The 20,311-nt window shown below is 46.3% G+C and overlaps 1 protein-coding gene across 1 annotated transcript; it reads left to right on the top strand.

Moving 5' to 3' along the window:
* The first annotated feature begins 938 nt into the window (after window positions 1–938).
* On the top strand, window positions 939–19,107 carry EIF2B5 (eukaryotic translation initiation factor 2B subunit epsilon). The gene is made up of 16 exons (XM_041405933.1): window positions 939–1,078; window positions 2,168–2,292; window positions 2,645–2,830; window positions 2,922–3,099; window positions 4,288–4,368; window positions 5,042–5,119; window positions 5,200–5,512; window positions 6,156–6,301; window positions 6,592–6,727; window positions 7,180–7,281; window positions 7,929–8,036; window positions 8,912–9,002; window positions 9,775–9,898; window positions 14,589–14,714; window positions 16,206–16,316; window positions 17,390–19,107. The coding sequence occupies exons 2-16, from the start codon at window positions 2,180–2,182 to the stop codon at window positions 17,453–17,455; spliced, it is 1,959 nt and encodes a 652-aa protein (XP_041261867.1). The 5' UTR covers window positions 939–1,078; window positions 2,168–2,179; the 3' UTR covers window positions 17,456–19,107.
* The last annotated feature ends 1,204 nt before the right edge of the window (window positions 19,108–20,311 follow it).

Genomic DNA, 20,311 nt, shown 5'->3' with positions numbered 1-20,311 from the left:
CCTGGTTTTGAATGCAGGGTTATCACACAGCTTTTCCTCGGTGACAAATGAGCAGGTGACGGTGCTGTGTGAACTGTGCCAGGCAAGTCCTGCAGCCCTGGGACCGGCGGCAGGGAAAGGCAGCAGGGGGACCCAGCTGAGGGCAGGTTTTCTGTGCTGAAGGCTGCACATGGCCCGTCCCCTCCTGAGGACCAGGATAGTGCTGAAGCACAGTCAGAGGAATGGCTGGAGGAGATCGGGATCCGTGGAAGCGACAGTGTCCTAGCAGGGGGACAGCCAGACACCAGCACTGCGGCATCCCAGCAGCTCCACCAGGCTGAGGGCAACAAAAATGCCACGCCACCCTCAGAAACCACGTCTTCTTTCCTCCCATCCGCTCTGGAAGGGTCTCTGAGGGGGCTCCGAGGGGTCCCGGGTTTTGGGACAGCCTTTTGATGGCAGGTGTGAGCTGTGCACAGAGGGGCTGCTTCCCATCAGGGCTGTCCTTTGCAGAAGGAGCCTCTGGACATTTGGGAAGGCAGCACAAACACGTCGCTGCTAGGAAGTGTATCAGAAAACATCACTGCTCTCAAAACCAGACACCACCAGGGTCACATCAAAGCACTATTCGCACCCCGAGGCCACCTGGGGATGTCTGCGGGGACATTCAGGCCTTCCCAGGCCGCGTCCCGACCGTGCCCGGCCATGGCAGGGAGCTGCGCTGCTCTACCTCCGCGCCCTGCTCTGGGGACGGCGATGAAACGCCTCTCCCCGCTCCTCAGGCCGTGCAACGGCGGATCTTCGCCACGGAGGCGATGCCGGGAGGAGGGAGGCGATGGGGAGGCAACGAGCAGCTCCGGCCCGGCTCCCGCCCCGTTCCCGCCCCGCTCCCGCCGGGACGCGCCGCCCCGCGCTGTTGTGTCCCCGCCGGGCGCCCGTTGCCGCTCCCGTCGCGAGCGGAAGCGGAAGCGGCGGCGGCCGCGTGCGGCGATGGCGCGGCCCCGACCCGCAGGAGGAGCCGCCGCCGCCGCTCCAGGCCGTGCTGGTGGCCGACAGCTTCAACCGCCGCTTTTTCCCGATCTCCAAGGACCGGCCGCGGGTGAGAACTCCCCTCTGAGTGCCGCTGCCTGCGCCGCGCCGGTGCCTGCGGGGCCGCCTGTCCGGTGTGCGCTGTCCCCGGGCGGCCGGGGTGGGCAGGGATCTGGCGAGAGGCCGGGCTGGGTCGGGAGGGGGCGAGGCTCCTGCGCTCCGGCAGCTCTCGCCCGTAGGAGTTTGTGTCCCCCGCCGGAGAGGCGGCGGGATGTGATCGCTGTGTCGGGGCTGTCCGCTCTTCCATATGGCCTGGAAAATAGCTGCGCTGTTGGCTCCTCGTCTGCGGCTGGTGCAGGGCTGGCTGCGGGTTTGGACAGGCTTCTTTCTGATAAAGGAAAGAAACAAAATCTTGGTCCTTGCCAGCTGTAATGCGTGAAAGAATATGGCCAGAAAAATGGATGGGGGTAGTACTTTAATTATCCAGCTCAAAAGGCTGTGTGTTAAAGGAACATAAAAGGCTTCTGGAGGCTTTAGGTCTGAGTAATTATCTCAACTCCTTTGCTGATGAAGTGTTGGTGGTGCTTGTAATTATACACGCGAGCTCAGGCCTGAAATGAAACAGCACCAAAAATGAGTTAAGGAATGGCATGGCATCACTCAGGTGTGACTCAGTAACTCAGTTTAAAACTGTGAGCTGAATCTCAAGTCAAGACAGTACCTACTTCACTTCAGGTTGGAGTTTTTTCCCCCTTGTTTAATTCTGGACACTCATATTCCTGTGGCTTCATTATTCATGTCTGACAGGTTTTTCTTGAAGCATTTAAAGCCTGAGTCAGGGAATCAACACTTTTTTTCATCCAGTCTCTGTCATTTATCTGGTCTTCTTGAACAGTTTTCAGTGATACCTTCACTTTTTTATTCCTTTCTCAACTGAGGATCTGCCCCTAGAAGATCACAAATTAGCTCTTTAGATCAACTGTTTAGATCAAGTCTAAAAGATTTTTATAAAACCTGGTGGAGCAGTTACTTGTGTTATGTTTCTGGTACTACTGATGACATTACACCTCCAAGCTGGAAGGGGCTGTTGCTGATGTTGAAGTACTGAGTGTTTGTTCTGCTATCTGTATCATTTTTTGGTTTTGTTTTTTTTCTTCAGGCTCTTTTACCTATGGCAAATGTGGCCATGATTGATTATACCTTGGAGTTCCTAACAGCAACTGGAGTGGAAGAAACCTTTGTTTTCTGCTGTTGGAAGTCAGCTGAGATAAAAGAGCATTTGCAGTAAGAATCTCTTCTTTTTAGTTTTATCATGGAAAGTATTCGTCTGCCCTCCAGCAAGCCTCAAAGGCCTCACTGATTCTCATGAAAACTGTCAGAGACACCCTTTAAGCAGTGGTCTCCCAGCATGTCTCAGAAAGGACCATCCCTGCTGTGCAGGAGGGTGCTTGTGCAGTGTGTTGGAAGGGTTCAGCGCTGTGGGACTGCTCCTCAGTTCTGAGTGTACCTGATCCTGTCACAGGACGCTCCTTGCACCCCCTTGTAGGTGTGGCACGCACTGGGACACTGTGTCCTGGCGTGTCTGTGGGAGCAGCCTCTTTATGCCTTTCCTGATGGCTTTTTTTCCTTCTTGCAGAAAATCCAAGTGGTGCCGGCACACGTCTCCCAACACGGTGCGCTTTGTCACCTCGGACCTGTACCGCTCCCTTGGTGACGTGCTGCGCGACGTGGACGCCAAGTCCCTCGTTCGTTCCGACTTCGTCCTGGTCACTGGCGATGTGGTGTCCAACTTCAATATCTCCAAAGCCCTGGAAGAGCACAAGTAGGTGCTGGAAGAGTGAATCTTGCCTGGTGTGCTGAGCTGCGGTCTGTAGCTCTCCGAGTGTTCTCATAGTTCTGTCCTCCTTTTCCAGGTTGCGTCGTAAGATGGAAAAGAATGTGTCCGTGATGACGATGATATTCAAGGAGTCCTCGCCTGGCCACCATGCCAGGTGCAAGGAGGATGACATTGTTATTGCTATGGACAGTGCCACAAACCGTGTCCTTCACTACCAGAGAACGCAGGGGCTGAAACGATTCCGCTTTCCTATGGTGCGTCTGGAGCCTGGCAGGTGGAAAAGGGCTGTGGTAGTGAAGCAGCCCGCCCAAGGAGATCCTCCTTGAGTGAGGGCTGGGGAGCTGTCCTAGCTGCTCCTCTTGGAGGAGCAGATGATAGGAAGTAACTTGGGGTAAATGGCTTTTTTCCCCCTTGATCTTTATTTGTGGCTTGGTGAAATCGTGCTGGGACATGCAATTTTGTGCCTCATTCCAGTTGGAGCATGAGGCAGATGATTTCTCAGAGTTCAGGTTTTGCCCTTTAGTTCCTTTCCATGATGTAAAACGAGGGAGATTATTTGTACTATTGCAGGGGCTCCCAATTTTTGCATATACCCACTACCATTTTTACCAAATCATTTAGGTTGGAAAAGAGCTCTTAGATCAGAGAGTCCAACCTTTGATCAGTACCTTATCATCTGGACCATGGCATGTCCAGTCATTTCTTGAGCACCTCCAGGGGTGGGACACCAGCACCTCCCTGGGCAGTCCATTCCAGTGTTTAACAGCCCTTTCCTTTTTGAAGTGTTGTTGAGCCTGACATGGGGTGGAATTACAGAGGTGCAAGGAGTGGTACCTCCTTTTACCTGTTTGTTTACCTAGTAATGTAGTAAATGCTCTGTAAATGTCTGTGGAGGCACTTTATTCATGAGATAGATGGACCAGTTTCTTTCTTCAACTCATAACTAAGGCTGTGATTGTATAATATTTTCATCCCCAAACCAGTAATCAGGAGGTTATTTCGTGTCTTCAAATGGAAGTACAAATGACCATAGGAAAGCAAAAAGGAAAAACCAAAAGAAACAAAACCCAACAATACAAAACTAACCTCCAGCTGTAAAAATTGTGTTTGAATTTATCCGTGGGTTTTTCTTACAGTTGTAGCTCCCAGAGACTGAGGTAAGGAGCCTCCTGGAGGAAAAGTCATTGTTGGAAGTACAGGCTGTTTCTGGGAGACCTGCACTGTGCAGAGGCAGGGGCAGTCTCTGCTGGCTGACACTCAGCTCTTTGTGTGACCAGTCTGTGCCTGCTAAGATTGGGTCTAGCATAGATTGTAGATTTTTCTGATCTTCAGAACTTCAGCTAGTTTAATAATTCAGTCAATACTGCCCCTGTCTTATAGATGGTTTTTGGGCCTTGATACTGCATGAGGCATTCAAGTCATTGCATTTTTTCCTCTTTCAGAGTCTGTTCCAGAACTCTATTGAGAACGTTGAGGTGCGCCATGACTTGCTGGATTGTCATATCAGCATCTGCTCTCCACAGGTGAGCCCTGCCCTTCCAAGGGTCTAAAATTCAGTCTGCACTGCTCCCTTGGTACTGCTGGTGTGCAGAGTGTGTGTGGCCTGAGTACCAGGTTTGGGAAACAGAACTGCCTGAGCTGAGGGCCTGGGTGATCATGTGCTGCTGTGTGGAACACAGCTCAGTCAGTTGTTGGCATCCACTGCTCAAGCCCAGGCAGACCTACATGGTGGATGCATCCAGAGACTGGCTGATTTGGCACAGAATGAAACTATTTCAGGAAATAAGTGATTTCACTTTGGGTATAATAACATCTCTGGAGCAGAGGTGGTGGTTGTGCTGTGGAGAAATGCCAGTACTTTTAAGCTGGTACCATGTTAGGGTAACATTCAGGGTTATTCCAGCTAAGGCTCACTAACATATCTTCCAGATCTGATGAAGTTTGACTGCAGCCTTCCTTTGGCAGTGAAACTACAAAATAAGGCTGGGAAAATTGCTTGGAAGTGCTAAAGCAGTGTCTTGCCCCTTTTGAAAATCACAATCTGTTCATGGATTCTGGAGGAGTAGTAGGGGAAGGAGATGGGAGGGTCAATGTTCCTAGCAGAAGGAGTCAGAGCTTTATTCAAGGCAAGACCATCACTTTTCTATATTGTATAACTTGGCCCTATAGTATTTTCATGTACTTTATTCCTGGCAGGTGGCTGAACTGTTCACAGACAACTTTGACTACCAGACACGGGATGACTTTGTGCGTGGCCTGTTGGTGAACGAGGAGGTAAGGAGAGGGTTGTTACAAGGCAGCTCCTGTTACTTTGCCTTAGAGAACCTTCTGACGTGCTCCTGCCTGTCTGCCAGGTCCTGGGGAACCAGATCCATATGCATGTAACAAGAGAAGACTATGGTGCTCATATATGCAACCTGCTGATGTACGAAGCTGTGTGCTCTGACATCATCCGGCGCTGGGTTTATCCTCTCACTCCAGAGATGAACTTCACTGATGACAAGAACCAGAGTTACACCCACTCTAAACACAACATCTACCGAGGGCTGGATGTGAGCCTCGGCCACGGCAGCGTGCTGGAAGAGAACGTGCTCATCGGGCAGGGAACGGTCATTGGCAGCAACTGCTCCATCACCAACAGCGTTATTGGGCAGAACTGTAGGATAGGTGAGTGCAGCAGTGGGGGACGTGCCAGGCCAGGGCACACGTTTGCTGGAATTCAGTTTTTAAAGTGCGTTTGGCACTGAGAGAGGATGATAGGTGGGTACTGATTGATTGCTAATGGGGAGAAAGGAGAAAAGCTTGGTTTTCCAGCAGAAAAAAATAGATTAAAGTTTTCAGGGTACCATAATGAAGCTGGAAAGTGTTTCATGAAAATGAGTTGTTTCAGCAGCAGAGAATGCATGACCTTTACTGATGTAGAGTTATCAACCACCACCATCTGCAAATGAGGGATATCTGTCCCCATTTTCATGAGCTGTTTCCTAGCAGCTCACTCCTAACCTTGCTCCCTCCTAGCTCACTCCTTCTTAGCCTTGGCTGGATTTTCTTTTTTTTTATGATTTGGCTGAATTTGTCCAAAACTGAGATATCAGTTGTTACTCTCAAGTCTCTGTAGAGAACAAATTTGTCTTTCACCTTTGGGTAAGAACTGGATGTCGGCTTCTGAGGCAAATTTTCCCCTCTTGTCAAACATCCATCATGCATCAAGGGGGTTGGGAGTCAGTAAGATGCTTCTAGTGAACTCAACAGTGTCAGAGAGCACCAGACAGCCTTCCTCAACATATTTGTACTTGGTGGTGTATAACAGGTGATAAAGTCACTTTGGATGGAGCTGTTCTGTGGGACCGAGTGCACATAGCAGATAACGTGGAGATCCACCATTCTGTTATCTGTGATGAGGCTGAAGTGAAGGAGAAAGTAAAGCTAAAGCCCCGCTGTGTCCTCTCTTTTCAGGTGAGCTGATTTATGTCTGTTCTGCTTTCTGCCTCCTGGCAGGTTACTCATCTTACACTGTACTATTCCAGAACACAAGACTGCCCCAAGCCTTTTTGCAGAGGTGAAGATTGTGCTACTGCTCCCACCCTTTTCTTCCCTTTGCTTGGCTGGGGCAGTATAGGATGGAAAGTAGCAGTGCTGGTGTCTTCAGTTACACTTATTAGTGACAGCTTGTCTGCAGCTGCTGGTGGAGGTACGAGGGGGCAGTCAGAGTGCTTGTCATTAAGATGTGTTTCACATATTTTCAGGTAGTAGTAGGTCCTGGCATCACTCTCTCTGAGGGCACAGTGATCTCTCTGCACCCCCCAGATGAGGAGGAAGAGGATGATGACCAGTTCAGTGATGATTCTGGTGTGAACAAGGAGAGCAAAGTGAAACTGAAAGGTATGAGAGTTTCTGTCTCCGTGCACTAAAGCTATGCAGAAGGTTTTGTCTTGCATGATCTTTTGGGGTCTTTAGCAGCCCCATTCCAGATACTGCAGTGCCAGGGTGGAGCTTAGTGCTGCATTCAACCTGGAACCTATGTGTTTTCATCAGAACAAGCAAGGATACTCAGCTGTGTCCAAGGGCTTTGTCCTTGTGAAGTACTGTTGCTACAGTGTGAGTTTGTCAAGGGATCTAAACATGGTCTGCCAAATGTTGCTGCTGTAAGAAGGAGTAAGTCACTTGTCAAGGCATGTGAGAAAATGAAAGCTGAAATCCATATGCATCTGCAGGAATCCCATCTCTCTTGATGAAGGCTCTTTAGGGGCAGTAACATGCAGGTTATACCAGTCTATTTCAGGTTTGCCTCTAAGCAGATTCACTACATCCACACTCTGCTGATTCTTTTTCAGGTTACAATAAAAAGGATGTAGGTTCAGAGGGAAGAGGCTATCTCTGGAAAGCAGATGACAAGAATGAAGAGGATGAAGAAGAGCAGAGGCAAAGCCTGTGGGGTGAGGAAAAGTTTAGTGTGGTCTCACTTGGGAGTGAACAGAGAGGCGTGTGTTGGGGAAACTGGCCAAGTGGGATGCTGGTAATTGTGTCTAGAGCAAGACCTGGGCTTTGTGAAGCAGACTGGCTCCAGATAACAGCTATGTGGAGGGAAGGTGAGAGGTAAAAGCAGGTCATGGACCAGATTCTCTGCCTGTGCTCTGTGGAAAGTGTTTGTTAGATATTTGCCTTACACTAGCGCACAGAGCTGTCTGTGCTGGGAATGCTGCACTATGGGACACCAGGCCCTCCCTCAGACGGGAATATGCTTTGGCTATTCCAGGTGCTGCTGGCTTTCTTCCTGCCAGTGGCAGTGTCTGCTGACATTGCTCCATTGTGACTCAGCAGTCTGCACAAAATGCAGTTCCTTCTGCAGTTGTCCGTGTCCTTTGTTGTCTGCCTGCAGACTCCCAAAAAATCCCATTGTCCTCGTGCCAGCTGTAGTGTTCCCTCTGCAGCAAATCTAATCATCTGGACCTGTAAATAGAAGCCTCCTTGCAAGGACAGATAGTTGCTGACTTGGTTGGGAAGTCCCTGGGACACCTGGTTCCTATGGCATATGATGGTTGCAGCTTTTCAGTGCTGAATGCTGCATCTTCTCCTTCCTCAGGCCCAGCTATGCACTCAGAGGAAGAGAGTGAATCTGACAGTGACCTGAGCATGGGCTCTGAGGAGCCAGACAGTCGGGCAGCTTCCCCTCAGCTGGATGACATCAAAGGTGAGATGGGCTCTGAAGAAGTGCAGTGATTCTGTAGATACTGCAGAGTGTGAGGTTTGTGCTGCTTTCTCTAGGTGTATTGGAAAATTTGTGCATCTCTGTGATATGTTGTTTCCTGGTCTCACTTCCTGCATTTTCTACAGAGTTCTTTAATATTCCCTGTATCACTGCTGGGTTAACCCAAGACAGTAAAGCATGAGAAACTAGCAAAGAGTCTCCATGTTTCTCATTCCTTATCACTGGACCTTCATGAAAGAGATTCCCTGAGTTCTCTGTTTAAATGACAGTGTCATTGCCTAATTTTAGAGACTATGGGAAGGTCCAGCAGAGTTTCTCTGTATGGACAACTTAGTATTGTAATCATTCTGGAGAAATAAATGTTCTTGTAGGAGTTTCCTCTTTTGGCAGAGATGTTTTGTTTTTCTGTTTTGTTGTGTTAAGCTTATCTGGATTTGAAAGAGGTTCAGACCAAATTGGAAAAACCCAAAAACTTTCTCATGTTGGAATATCGCCTCAAAGGAAATAAAACCAGTAGAACTAATACTTTCAATTATGGGAAGATGAGGTTTGTCTGAATAGAAAAGGCTAGATTGTGAAAGTATAATAGAAACTCTGCTCTAAAAGGCTTCAGAGGTAAATAGCTTTGTGCCGATTTCTGTGGATAGATCAATCACATGTAGTAGGTGGTTTGCTTTGTTTGAATTATATCCCACTATTTATAGGTATAGTTGCTGTGGATTTGTGTCAGCTTGCAGAGAAAAATAAACATCTGTGTCAGAATGCTTTTTTTATGAAGAGCATCATTCCTTCAGTAATGAGCAGTTTGAAGAATCTGCTTTTCCCTCGTGTCTAACTGCCTGTCCTTTCTTTATTAGTTTTCCAGAATGAGGTTCTGGGTACGTTACAAAGAGGTGAAGAAGAAAACATTTCCTGTGACAACCTGGTCCTGGAAATCAATTCCCTCAAGTGAGTTGGGGATGTCCTTAGGGATCCTCAGGATATTGTCCCTTATGCTGAACAGCTGGGATTGACAGCAGGCCTGTCAAAAGAAGAGGAGAAACCACATGAATGCCCATTGTTAGACATTTTGTCAGTGTGGAGCATGAGAAATACAGCTTAGACATCATGACTGAATGACAGCAGGAGTTGATGGAGAGCACCAGCTGCACCTCTAGCATCCTTGGTGGTTAGGCTTTTCCTGCCCCATCTCTGTAACAAGAGATTGAATTGCTGCTAAATAACTGTGCACTGAAGAGAACAGGCCAGTTCTTGGCACAGCTGCCTGGAAGTTCGTGCAGGGTCTGTGCTCTGGGCATTGCAGTATTCAGCCAGCTGCCTGCAGCTGGGGCTGTGCTGTGCTGTGGCTTGTCCACAGTATTTTTACAGCAGCAAGTCTGGAACACATAATCAGAGTGCCTTTTATCTAGTGTTTCTCAAATCCAAACCTGTGTGCCTTCTTTTGTGCAAGAGCATTCCTGTAGCACTCTGGTAAACGTGAGAGTGATGTCCCTGCAGCAGCTTGTTGCAATTGTGATGACAGATTTTTCAGCCCTTATGGGGGGCCTGATGCAATGCAAAGTGATTTTATTGTCTGAATACTTGGAAAACCAAATAAACAAATAAGAAATAGGCTGGGAATATGAGAATCAGATTTTCTACTCTATCTCTGTGAATAGCCACAGTCTGCAGAGATCAGACAGTGTGAAATGTTGAGGGTTTTTTGCCTTTTTCATTGTAGGTATGCATATAACATTAGCCTGAAGGAGATGATGCAGGTGCTCAGTAAAGTGATCCTGGAGTTCCCACTGCAGCAGCTGGATGCAAACCTGGACTCCCAGAACTATTTCTCAGCATTACTTCCTGTGAGTCCTGCTCCATTTGACTCTTCTTTGTGCTTGTCTCCCTGTGTGTAACAGTCTTTGTGTGCCCTAGGTAGTTCCTGCCCGAGAAATCTCTTTGTTTAAGCCTGGAGCCACTTGAACTCTTCGAGTTCATGAGCCTCTTTGTCTTCTGTAGGAATAAAAATGAACTGAAACTGTTGTTCCTGTTTGACAGAGCTCAGCTGAGACTGTAGGTGTGGGAGCTCTACTTCAGTACCTGTGGTTGTTTCTGTTGCTTGTGTGTCACAGTAGAAGTGAATAATTTGTAAAAGATAAAAGAGAAGGTCTGTTAGAGATGTCTTTACAGGCTTGCATTTCAGCAACCTGGTTCTAGTCCACCTCAAGTCCTGTCCCTGGGGCAGTGGGGAGCACTCCTCTCCCAGTGGGATCCTTTCCAAGATCTTACTTGTCTGCATACCATAATTGGTGCCAATTTTTTTTCCCAGCCAAATACAAAGGCATGATATTGTTGTCTTTGTGCAAAGGTAAAGTTCTGCTTTGTTTCTAGGGACATGGTTTGTATAGTTGGGTGTACCAACTTCAATTTCCTGCCTTATGGCAGACAAAATAGGGTAGGATGTGTTTTAAAAAGCAGGTAGTCTTCTCTTAATAGTTTTGTTCACCCAAACTGAAGTCATTTGTGGTGTTTTTGTCTCCTTGTTGCAGTCCATGTATGTATTTGACTTTGCAAACTACAGATTTTGAAGATGCTCTTTCAGAATGAATAGGTCTGACACATGTTTGGGACAGACTACTTAATTTTCTTTAGGACTACTTTTTTTTTTTTTTAGGAGATTGAGAGGAACACTAGACTTCCTCATAATCCTTTCTCAGAGGAAGTATGTGTTTTCAATTGATGGGAAAGCATGGGAAACTAATTCTCCTTTGTGTAGGTGTAAGCGTGCTACTTAATTCACCTTTTGGACATGTGGAGATGCCTTCTGCAGAAAACATTCATGTAAACTGATCTATTCTTCAGATGGCTTAGTGAGATTTTCCTGCTCACTCTGTTTAAATTCTGCTTGCTTTTGTTCATTTTTCCAGATTGTTTTCCTGAATAGCATGTCCTGTCCTAGAAAAAGAGAATTGAAGGAGGAGGACCAAAGAAAATGTTGGAGCAGGTGTTAGATTCTGAGTGGAAAGCAGTACATCTAGACAACAACTTGTGTGGAATTGGTAGCTCTATAGGATGGGTTTTTTTATCCCAGCTGGGATATGGCATCTCTTGGTCTCCCAGATTAGGCTCTTAACTGTAGCATGAGTGGGAAAGGAGAATTTCACTGCAGCACTCAGTCAGAAGATGTTCTAGTCTGGGATGAAGCATATAAATGCAAGTTTTGTGTAATTGCCCCAAAGCCTTAGAAGCCAAAGACAGTGGTCGTACATGAAGAGTTTCTCTGGGTAACTTCGTCCATATCTTTTTCTTCAAAGGAAATCTAATGCTCATGTTTAGCAGCAGAGAGAGCAAGTCAGCTCACCTTTAGTGAGAAGTAGTAATAATCAAGATGGGATGTTTAGAGTGGCCATGTGTCATGTCATGGGCAGGTGGCATTTGTCTAGGCAGGGAACTGTGTTCATTTATGAAGTACAAATTACCCTTGGATTTATCAAAGAAAGCCAGGTGTCAAACCAGTCGACCATCATGGCAGCCAGTTTCTCCAGATTCTCCCTTGTAAAGAACAACCAGGAAGTTTCCTAGAGAACTCTTCACTGTGTTCAGGATTGCTGTGCTGGCTTTCTGCACTGCATTCAGCAGGAGCACAGTGTCCTGGTGAGGTACAGGTGTGTTCCCTTGCGTTCATGGTGTTTGTCACTGTTACAGTAACCCAGTATTTGGGATGAGATGTAACTCTAATAGATGTAGTGACCCAGCCTTCAAAGGCTTATTAAACACACATTGCTGACCTTCTGAGGCAGCAGCTTTGTGTATTTACCAGCAGTGCTCTGCAAAGATCAGTTCTTCAGGCAGTTGTACAGCATCTGGAACAGTGGCTTCTCTGCAGCTTGCAATTCCCTGGTTAGCAAAAAGTACACTCCATTAATTTACTAATTCTTATTTACACTCTGCAAATCCCAAGCACAGGCTTGGTGTAGGTTAGTACATAATGAAAGTAGTTCCTGCTGCAGTTTGCAGCTAAAACTGCCTCAGGCAATAGCAGTTTTGAGCTGAGAGCTGCTCATGATGGAGTACTTATGGAAAAGTTTTATTTTGCATGAGATAGGGCTATCTGCATACAGAGAGTGATGGGTATCAGAAGCCCACTGAACCTTACAGACCTGTTTTATGTTTATCGCTCTCTTTGTAGCTCAACTCTGACATAGAGATGCTGAAATAAGATGGGTTGCTTATGTGAAACCTATGGCAGAGCAGTCCCAGGCAGCTCAGGAGAGGAAATTGTGGGAATGCCATAGTTGTGATGTATGGTTTGACTTGAAACCACACTATGTGGTCTGAAGTGCTGGCCCCTGAGCATGAAGCTCTAAAGTGTTGCAGCAATTTTAAGAAACAAGCATCTGGTAAAGGATATGCCCGTGGGTATTTTTTTCAGATGGAACATGGAGGCTTGACAAATAGAGGTATCCAGTCTGATGTATGTCAGGCGTCTAGTTCAGCTCTTGTGCAAGTTGTAAAGCAAAGAAGGTGCAGAAATAGACCTTTCCTAGAACTATAGACCTTTCCCAGAACTGGGATTCTGTAATGGTGTGCATGTGAACACACGGTGGGATTGCTTATTTGGAGACCAAATGCATTTCTGCTGTTACTGAAGCCATTTATGGTGATCAGCACAGATGCTGTTGTGGTCTAACTATCCCCATTAGCAGCAGTTACAGTGCAGTGCATGTTCTCAACTTGACATGGTATATTTTTTCTTCTTTCCCTTTTCCAGCAGCAGGCGCGCTGAATTGGGTCCTGGGGTTATGAATGTTTTCTGTATAAATAACCTGCTTTCAGAAACTCCATAGCTTCTGGATAGCTTTGTGACTGCTTATGATTTAAAGATGTTAACAGAAATGTGTTTCTTAGCCTGGAAGGAACTTTCCTGTAGCTTTACTGCAATTGAGGTGAAGATTCCAAAGAATAATGAGAATGGGGAGATGGTTGTAGAGGAGGGAAGACTGTTTAGCTTTAAGCATTTTGCTAAAGTACCTCCTGTAAATATGCCACAGAACCCTCAGTTGTGTGATACCATGATGATCAGGATAATTCTGTGCTGTTACTGTTGTTCCTTAAACCAGTCAGTGTACCACTGTACAGAGGAGTTTGCTTGTACTAATCCCTTTCTTTGTTTCTGCTTGAGGCATGCAAATTCCAGCATGGTTGCCTAGCAGATGTGTCTGAAGAGGTGATGGAGTGCAGTACTGCAGAGTAGATGAGCCGTGTTTCCTAGCTGAGGCCACTTTTGGTAGTCCACACCAGCCTGGACTATCTCCATAGCCTGGGTTGTAGCTCTGCAGTGTGTCCTGGAGCTCTCCCTCTCTCAGGTCTGCTGCCTGTTAACAGTTATCCTGGACAGTATAATGCTGATTAACCCTAAATGTAGGTGACTCAAAGCTTCTTCATCACACCCTGTGATGCCAGTGAATTGCCAGTTTCCCTCCAAAACAGACCAGATGTGTTCTGTAAGGAGACACTGCTGAAGGCACAGCAGATCTGTGTATCTGTGCAGGCATGCCAGGGGTGTAGTTTCAGGATCACCTGCTGTTGAATTACTCCATTTAAAAAGATGTGGAACTCTCATTTAATCTCCTACAATACTTTTGTAGGATGGTCAGGTCATGATCTGGCCAATGAAGAAATTTTGTATCTTATCCAAGTTCTGATACCTTTTAAAATTTTTATGGACAGGGATCTAAGTATTACCTCCTATCCCAGATTCAGGTCAGTCTGTGCTGCTTTGCAGAGCTCCCTGCTGCATATTTCCCAGATATGTACAACAAGGGAAAGAGCTGTGGGGGACTCAGAAATATTATTTGAAGAGGCAGCACTAAAATTATTAAACTTAAGATTTCAAGAAAAATAAGCCTTGGAGGAGAGAACAACTAATAGTGTAACAACTTCTTGCCCTTCATCCTTCCCACTCATTCCCTGCAGCAGGCTTCAGGATCCAAACAAGCCTCTAGGCACACAGCAAATGTGTGATTTGCACTTAGGGGCTGCTCTGACACGTTCCTGTTTTAGGGGTGGTTGTTTTTCACTGTTCACTTCTACTCAGCTGGTAATTAACCTGGCATTATCTTTTTCTGTGTTTCCTTATTCGTCCTTCTGCTTTGAAGGAAAATTCCACTGAAATGTCAGCTGCTCTGTGGGGGGAGGCTGTGAGTAGCATGTAGGTATCTCTCCTTATCAGTCTGCAGTGAAGAGATTTTGTTTGAATACCAGACTCCATTGAACACATTCATTGTGATGGTCTGGTATTCCATCCAGAGAGGCAAAAACAAGAAAGCTAACAGATATTCTGAAAGCTTAGTGAAACCAGGTTCTGTCCTCACATGTGAGACCCAATATCCTCTGTTTCATGGACAGAGAGGGCCAAATACCTGAAGCAGTCAGCTGAATAATTTCATAAAATGCTTCCCTGGGTCACTTTCTTGGTGTAACACAGCTGAAACACAGGGCTGAGTGCACCCATCCATCTCGGCTCAGGAGCTCTTCTGTGTTTTCTCCCTGCAGCTGTTGAAGAACTGGACCCCGTTGTTTAAGAACTACATAAAACGAGCATCAGATCACTTGAATGCCTTATGTGCCATTGAGGAGTTCTTCTTGGAACATGACAGTCTCTGCACATCGATAGCTAAAGTGAGTATCCTCTCCCAAATCTATTTTTGCTAGATTCACAGTGGAATGCATCTTGTTTACATCATCACCTCTCTGCTTTAAGGGACAGAATTTTGGAGTCTCAGTGGAGAGGGTGTGTAGAAAATCCATTTATAACAATTTCTTTAAAAAAAAAAATAGTTCTGTGTCTGCCTGTGCCTCTGAGAGAGCACAGCTGAGGGTGAGTATTAATTACCAGCCTGCAGCCTGTGGGGAGCTATTATTTTGCAGCTTCCAACACAGATGCTCTTGTTGTGTGACACTGGAAGAGGCAAGGCCAGAGACTCGCTCTAGGAAGAGCTTCTCTTCATTTATCTCTCCGTGGGATCTCACTGCTAAATGGTTTATCCTACTTTGGAGTGCAAAACACGAAAGCTGGGAATAAAAGTGGAATTTTATTCAAGCTGAGCTAGTTATGAAATTGGGAATAAAGGAAAGCAGTCATGTGGCTTATTATCTGTCTCCCTGCTTCTGAGAATTTTCATATATTCCTCCTCACCATCCTTCACAAATATTTTGTCCCTGAATTCTGTCTGCCTTATCACATGGAGAGCATTTGACTTGGATTACAAGGCTCCTTTAGTAGCAACTCAGGAAGCCCCTGTCTGTTTTGGAAGAGCTCTCCTAGAGCCTGCTTAACTCTTGATTCCTAAAGAAAGAGTAATCCTAACTTCTGCTACCAGTGCTGCTGGCTGATGGCAAAGCACTTAGGACTGGAGCCAAAAGCCTTCAGTTTGGTGAGCCAAAATGTCCTTGAATTACAGCAATTGTTTGGCATGTGTCCATTGTTCTAGGGGCCTGGGTTTCCCTAGAGGCTGGGAATTGAAGTGACACTTTATATTTGGAGTTGGCAGCCAGCTTTGTTAGCGCTCTGCTGCAAGGAGCCCGACCGCGAAGTGCCCGCTCTGCCTGAGCACAAAGGCACCCTGGGAAAGCCTGATCGCGTCTCCCCCTCGCTCATGGGCCAGGCCTTGAGCTGAGGAATGACCAATTGCTTTGACACCTGCCATAAGGCACTGCAGAGACAGAGCTGGCAGGAGGAGGGGCACAGCTGGATAGGTTCATGCTCCTCTGCACGTGTCGCTGTTGAATGCGAGCCGGCATCAGTTGCTTGTTGGATCTGCTTTGGGGATGGCGTTTGGGTTGCTTTAAAAGGAGAACTTACGTCTTGAACTGATGTCCTCTGTGACCCCTCATTGCCCGCTGCTCTCAGTCATACCCAGCATCATCAGAGCTGAAGTTGGTGGGGCTTGAACTTTGACTCATTATGTGTCACAGCATCTGTCAGGAGCATAAGGCTTGGTAAGAGAATCACGGTTATTTTTAACAGTAGGAGGAAAATGAAGCAGACTGAGTGCCTTCTGGTGAAGACGGAGCTGAGAGACACAGATTACGTGCAAACTTTGTACTTGGACGTGAGCTAGTCCCAAAAGAGTTTATAGAGAGCCTGTTGCTCTTTTCTAATTGATGCAGGTGTTGATGACATTTTACCAGCTGGAAATTCTGGAAGAAGATGTAATTCTCAATTGGTTCTCTTTGCGGGACACGTCTGACAAAGGAAAGCAGCTTCGTAAAAACCAACGGGTGAGTCTCAAAGGTGTTGGGAGAGGCTGGGGTGGGGGGAGAGAGACAGACAACAGCTGCTGAAAGAAACTTCGAGTAAAGTTTGCTGTCACTGTTGCCTTCTGTGGAGCAGCTGCCATCACATGGTAGGCCAAGAAACACACCAGTGCACTGAACACTAAGCAACACAGATTTGTTCTCCAGAACAGTTTCTGTGCATTCTACCATAATCATCCTGTTTGGATAAGGAATGGAGGTAGTATGAGGATTGTTTCTAGTGGGCTGTCTGTAGCACGAGGCCAGCACTTTCTGGAGTAGCAGCACGGCTTCCCTAAGCCAACACCCATTTGAAATGGGCTTTACGCCAATGCCCTGTGTGCTGGCCCCATGCAGTTTCTTTGAAGCTTTCATTCCTGGCTCAGCAGTCCCTTCACATATATTTCTAAGCATTTGCTGTACTGAGTAGTTTCATTTGGCTTCTGTTGCAAGGAGCATATAAACTTCCCTCCTCCGTCAGGCAGAACTTTGTGCTGCAGTTTGGCTGAGCCCTGTTCCAGTCCTCCTCCCTGGATCTGGAAGAGAAGTAGAGGAAAAAAGCCATCTAAAGAACAACTTTGTTCAAGACCTTTGCAAAGTCAGCTGCTAACATAGGTCAGCAGTGCTTTCAGCTGCTTATTCAAGCCCAGTTAAAACGTAAAATGAGCTGCCTTTTTAATAGCAGTTTATGAGGGATGAGTTTTTTTCCCAGCACAGTTTTCCTAACATGTCAGCTAAGGTGCAGCTGCCATCTCTTTGTCCTGAAGCTCTGAAAACCTCTCAAGCTTTTGTCTTTTTGCTGAGTGTTGGAGGGATTGTCTGACTGGAGGAATCTCCTTTAGGAGTTCAATCAGACTGCATTTGTCTGTGGCATCCCAGTTGTTTTTCACTTAATTGTCTCTCGCTCCCTCAGTCTGCCTCCATTTCTGTTTCCTCTGGAAACCCTTTCTCTTTCTGGTGCATGGTTGTGATGCTCACTCACACAGTGTATTTGTTGGGCATTTCCAGCATCTCTTAGGTGTCAGTTGTTATCCAGTTATGTTTCATTCTCTCTGCAGCTCCAGAAGTTTATCCAGTGGCTGGAGGAGGCAGAGGAGGAGTCGTCTGACGGCGACCAAGACTGACATGGTGGCTTAGCAGGAGAAGAGGCTCTCACTGCCTTTCTGGGCCAAGTGGGCAGGGCAAGATCAATGCCAGTGCATGGTGTATAGATGTGGGGCCTGACATCGAAATGACTGACAATCCCATCATTAATTCAGTTGTGTGTTCCCAACTTTGCCACTTCCCTCCCTCCCTCCCTCATTTGCACCTTATGTTGCAACCCAGTATAAAAACTATAAGGGAAAAGCAGGAGGCAGTGATACTTAAAATCCCTCTGGAGCCTGGATATGATGTACTATAAGCTATCTTTTGGGAGGTCCTTGTTACTAATACAAAGGGACAGAGTAGATGCAAATGCATGCGATGCCCCTGTAGATCTAACCATCGGGGTTGTGAAAGAATGGTCATACAGCTGAGGTATTTGGAATCATTGTTGCTTCTGGAGCTAAGGAAACTCCTGCTGAAGAGACACCGGCAAGGTTGGTGGGTAAGAGCATGTGGATTAGGATCTGGAGTGCAGGACTAGAATTCAGGAGTTCTTGTGCCTAAAGAACAGCTGTCTGAGGATGCCCAAGGCATTTTGCAGCCTAGAAGGCACTTCTGTGATCTTTGCAAAAGGGAAAATCTCTTGCCATCTGCCATGCTAGGATCTAACACAAATTGCACAGTGGAGTTGGTAAAACCATTTGTTTCCTGTGCTGTAGAACTGGGGGTGATGTGTGCTCAGCTTCCCCACGTGGTTGATGGTGGATGGCTGTACGGATCACCGTATCCTGCATGTGATGTTCTGTGCCCCCAGCTTAGCAGACATGTTTTAGAGAAGTGTCTGTTTCTTATTTTTTTTATGAAAAGGGAGCAGAGGTGCCTGGCTCCTCCTGCTGCACCAACTACACTTGTGTTTTGCCCTGGGGGCATTGACTGCACCAGCTGCTTTGAGGAGAATGCAAGTTACTAAGTTCTGCTCCAGTGTGAAAAGGAGCGAGTGCTATTTCCTTCAGCAGCACACAGTCTGTGGATCCACATGATTTCAGTTACATAAGCTTGCTTACTTCATGGCCATTTATTTATTTGAAACTTCCCTCAGACAGCAGGGAAAGTACTGCAGACCCACTGTGAGGCTCTGCAGCTGCAGAGCAGCTCGGCAGGCAGCAGGGAGTGAGTGTGCCTCTGGCTCAGACTATGTGTGGCAGCAGCAAGGCCTTTAGGAACAGCTAACTTGGAAGTGTCACTGTGCTGCATTCTCCCCTGCTCTCAAAGAACAGAGTAAAAAGGGTACTGCAACCATCAGCTTGTGTTCATAGGTGGGTTATTTGTTGGATGTGCTGACCTAGCCTCTGCCCCTTCAGGAGGAGCATGGAATAAATCCTTTGCAGGGGGAAATGCACTGGAGCTGCCCACTCAGGATATTTACTTGGCCGTTCCGTGGTGCCACAATTGTCAGTGAGGGGACAGCATTGGATGCTGGAGACCAGGGATACTGCCTTTAAAAAGCTGATGTTCAGGCAGGGCCATCTTGTGCACTCACACTATCAGTTGCCAGGATTGTGCATAAATGTCCTTGTTTTCTGACATTGCAAACTCAGTCTTGTAAATGTTGGGGAAATAGTCGGTATCTGAATTTTCTGTATCTGCCAATATTTAATTCAGGGAGCAAATAAAAAGTATCCTGGTGTTACCAGCTTGTTTGCTTTTTTTGACTTGAAATTGTATGTCTCCATTTTACATGCCTGAGCAGGGCTTCACGTGTAAGTTAAATAACTCATCACTTCTTTTTGCTCAGATTTTACGCACACAATAGCCAGGTAGGAAATCAGCACAGCATTTAATTGGTGAAAGTGTTTGATGGTAACTCATGAGCCCTGTTTGCAACTAGAGAACAATTCATTAAAACTTCTGAACTTGGAATCCTGAAGTGGGTGAGGTTTGGTTTTGTACAGAATTATGTTGCAAAGATGAACGTTACATCCAAAGAAATCTGTTGTCATTTGTCATTATGGGAATTGATGGGAATGCTGGCTGATACGTCATGCATTGTGTCCTCCTGATGCTGGGAAATAAGAACTGGCAGAGGCAGCTACAGAAAAACCATTTACAAACCAGCTGCAAGACTTGGTAATTTTAAAATCTCCTTGGACATTTCAAATATTTTTTTTTCCTTTTACAGGGTAAAGATGGCTTAAGAATAAATTTCACATGTAGTGCTGTAAATGGCTCAGTTTTGCCAGAAGTTCTTGATTATTTCTGCCAAGTAACAATTCCACTTTTGTTTTTTTCCACATTCCTCCCTCCTTTGCTCCAACTTTGTGGTATGAGCTGCTTTTTACCTGAGAGTTAAAATCCAAGGGAAGAATGTTTCTCTATGGCCACATCCTTCAGGCATTGGTGATGTGTGTGGTGGGGTGGTTTTACAGATGCCAAGAACAGAGTAGCAAAAATAAAACAAATTAGAACACTTGATACTCTCCAAGGTGGAGTTCTGGCATGGTGCAGCATCCTTATGTACTGATACGTGTTGTACTTTTTAAAGGAGCATTTATTCCATTGCTGAAGTGTAGGGTGGGCTTGGTGCTTTGTTGTTGCTTGAGTCAAGATGGTTTTTTTGTTTGCAAGACTAGAAATGCCTTTGAGAGCAATCTTGTATGTGGAATCATTGCTGCCCATCTGAGCAATGTAAGCAGTTAAGTACTTTACTTTCCTAAGGCTATAATAACCAACTTGTCTGCCTTCCCATCTGACAGGAAGGGAAGGAAGGAAGGGAAGGAAAGGAAGGAAGGAATGAACGAACAAATGAACTTGGTGTTCCTCCATCAAACCTACAACTTCAGTTAACAATAGTAACCCTTTTAAAAGGAGATAATAATTTGGTTTTGCTTAAAAGT

The sequence above is a fragment of the Onychostruthus taczanowskii genome, unplaced genomic scaffold (assembly GCF_017590055.1).
Source record: "Onychostruthus taczanowskii isolate IOZ18803 unplaced genomic scaffold, ASM1759005v1 scaffold24, whole genome shotgun sequence".
NCBI lineage: Eukaryota > Metazoa > Chordata > Aves > Passeriformes > Passeridae > Onychostruthus > Onychostruthus taczanowskii.
This window is presented reverse-complemented; position numbering and strand designations above follow the sequence as displayed.

Bases quoted from the DNA above. Each gene is read 5' to 3' on its own strand.
- EIF2B5 (XM_041405933.1), top strand. From the start codon at position 2,180: ATGGCAAATGTGGCCATGATTGATTATACCTTGGAGTTCCTAACAGCA. The intron at 7,282-7,928 runs GTGAGGAAAAGT...CTCCTTCCTCAG, and splicing joins GCAGAGGCAAAGCCTGTGGG to GCCCAGCTATGCACTCAGAG. The intron at 14,715-16,205 runs GTGAGTATCCTC...TAATTGATGCAG, and splicing joins TCTGCACATCGATAGCTAAA to GTGTTGATGACATTTTACCA.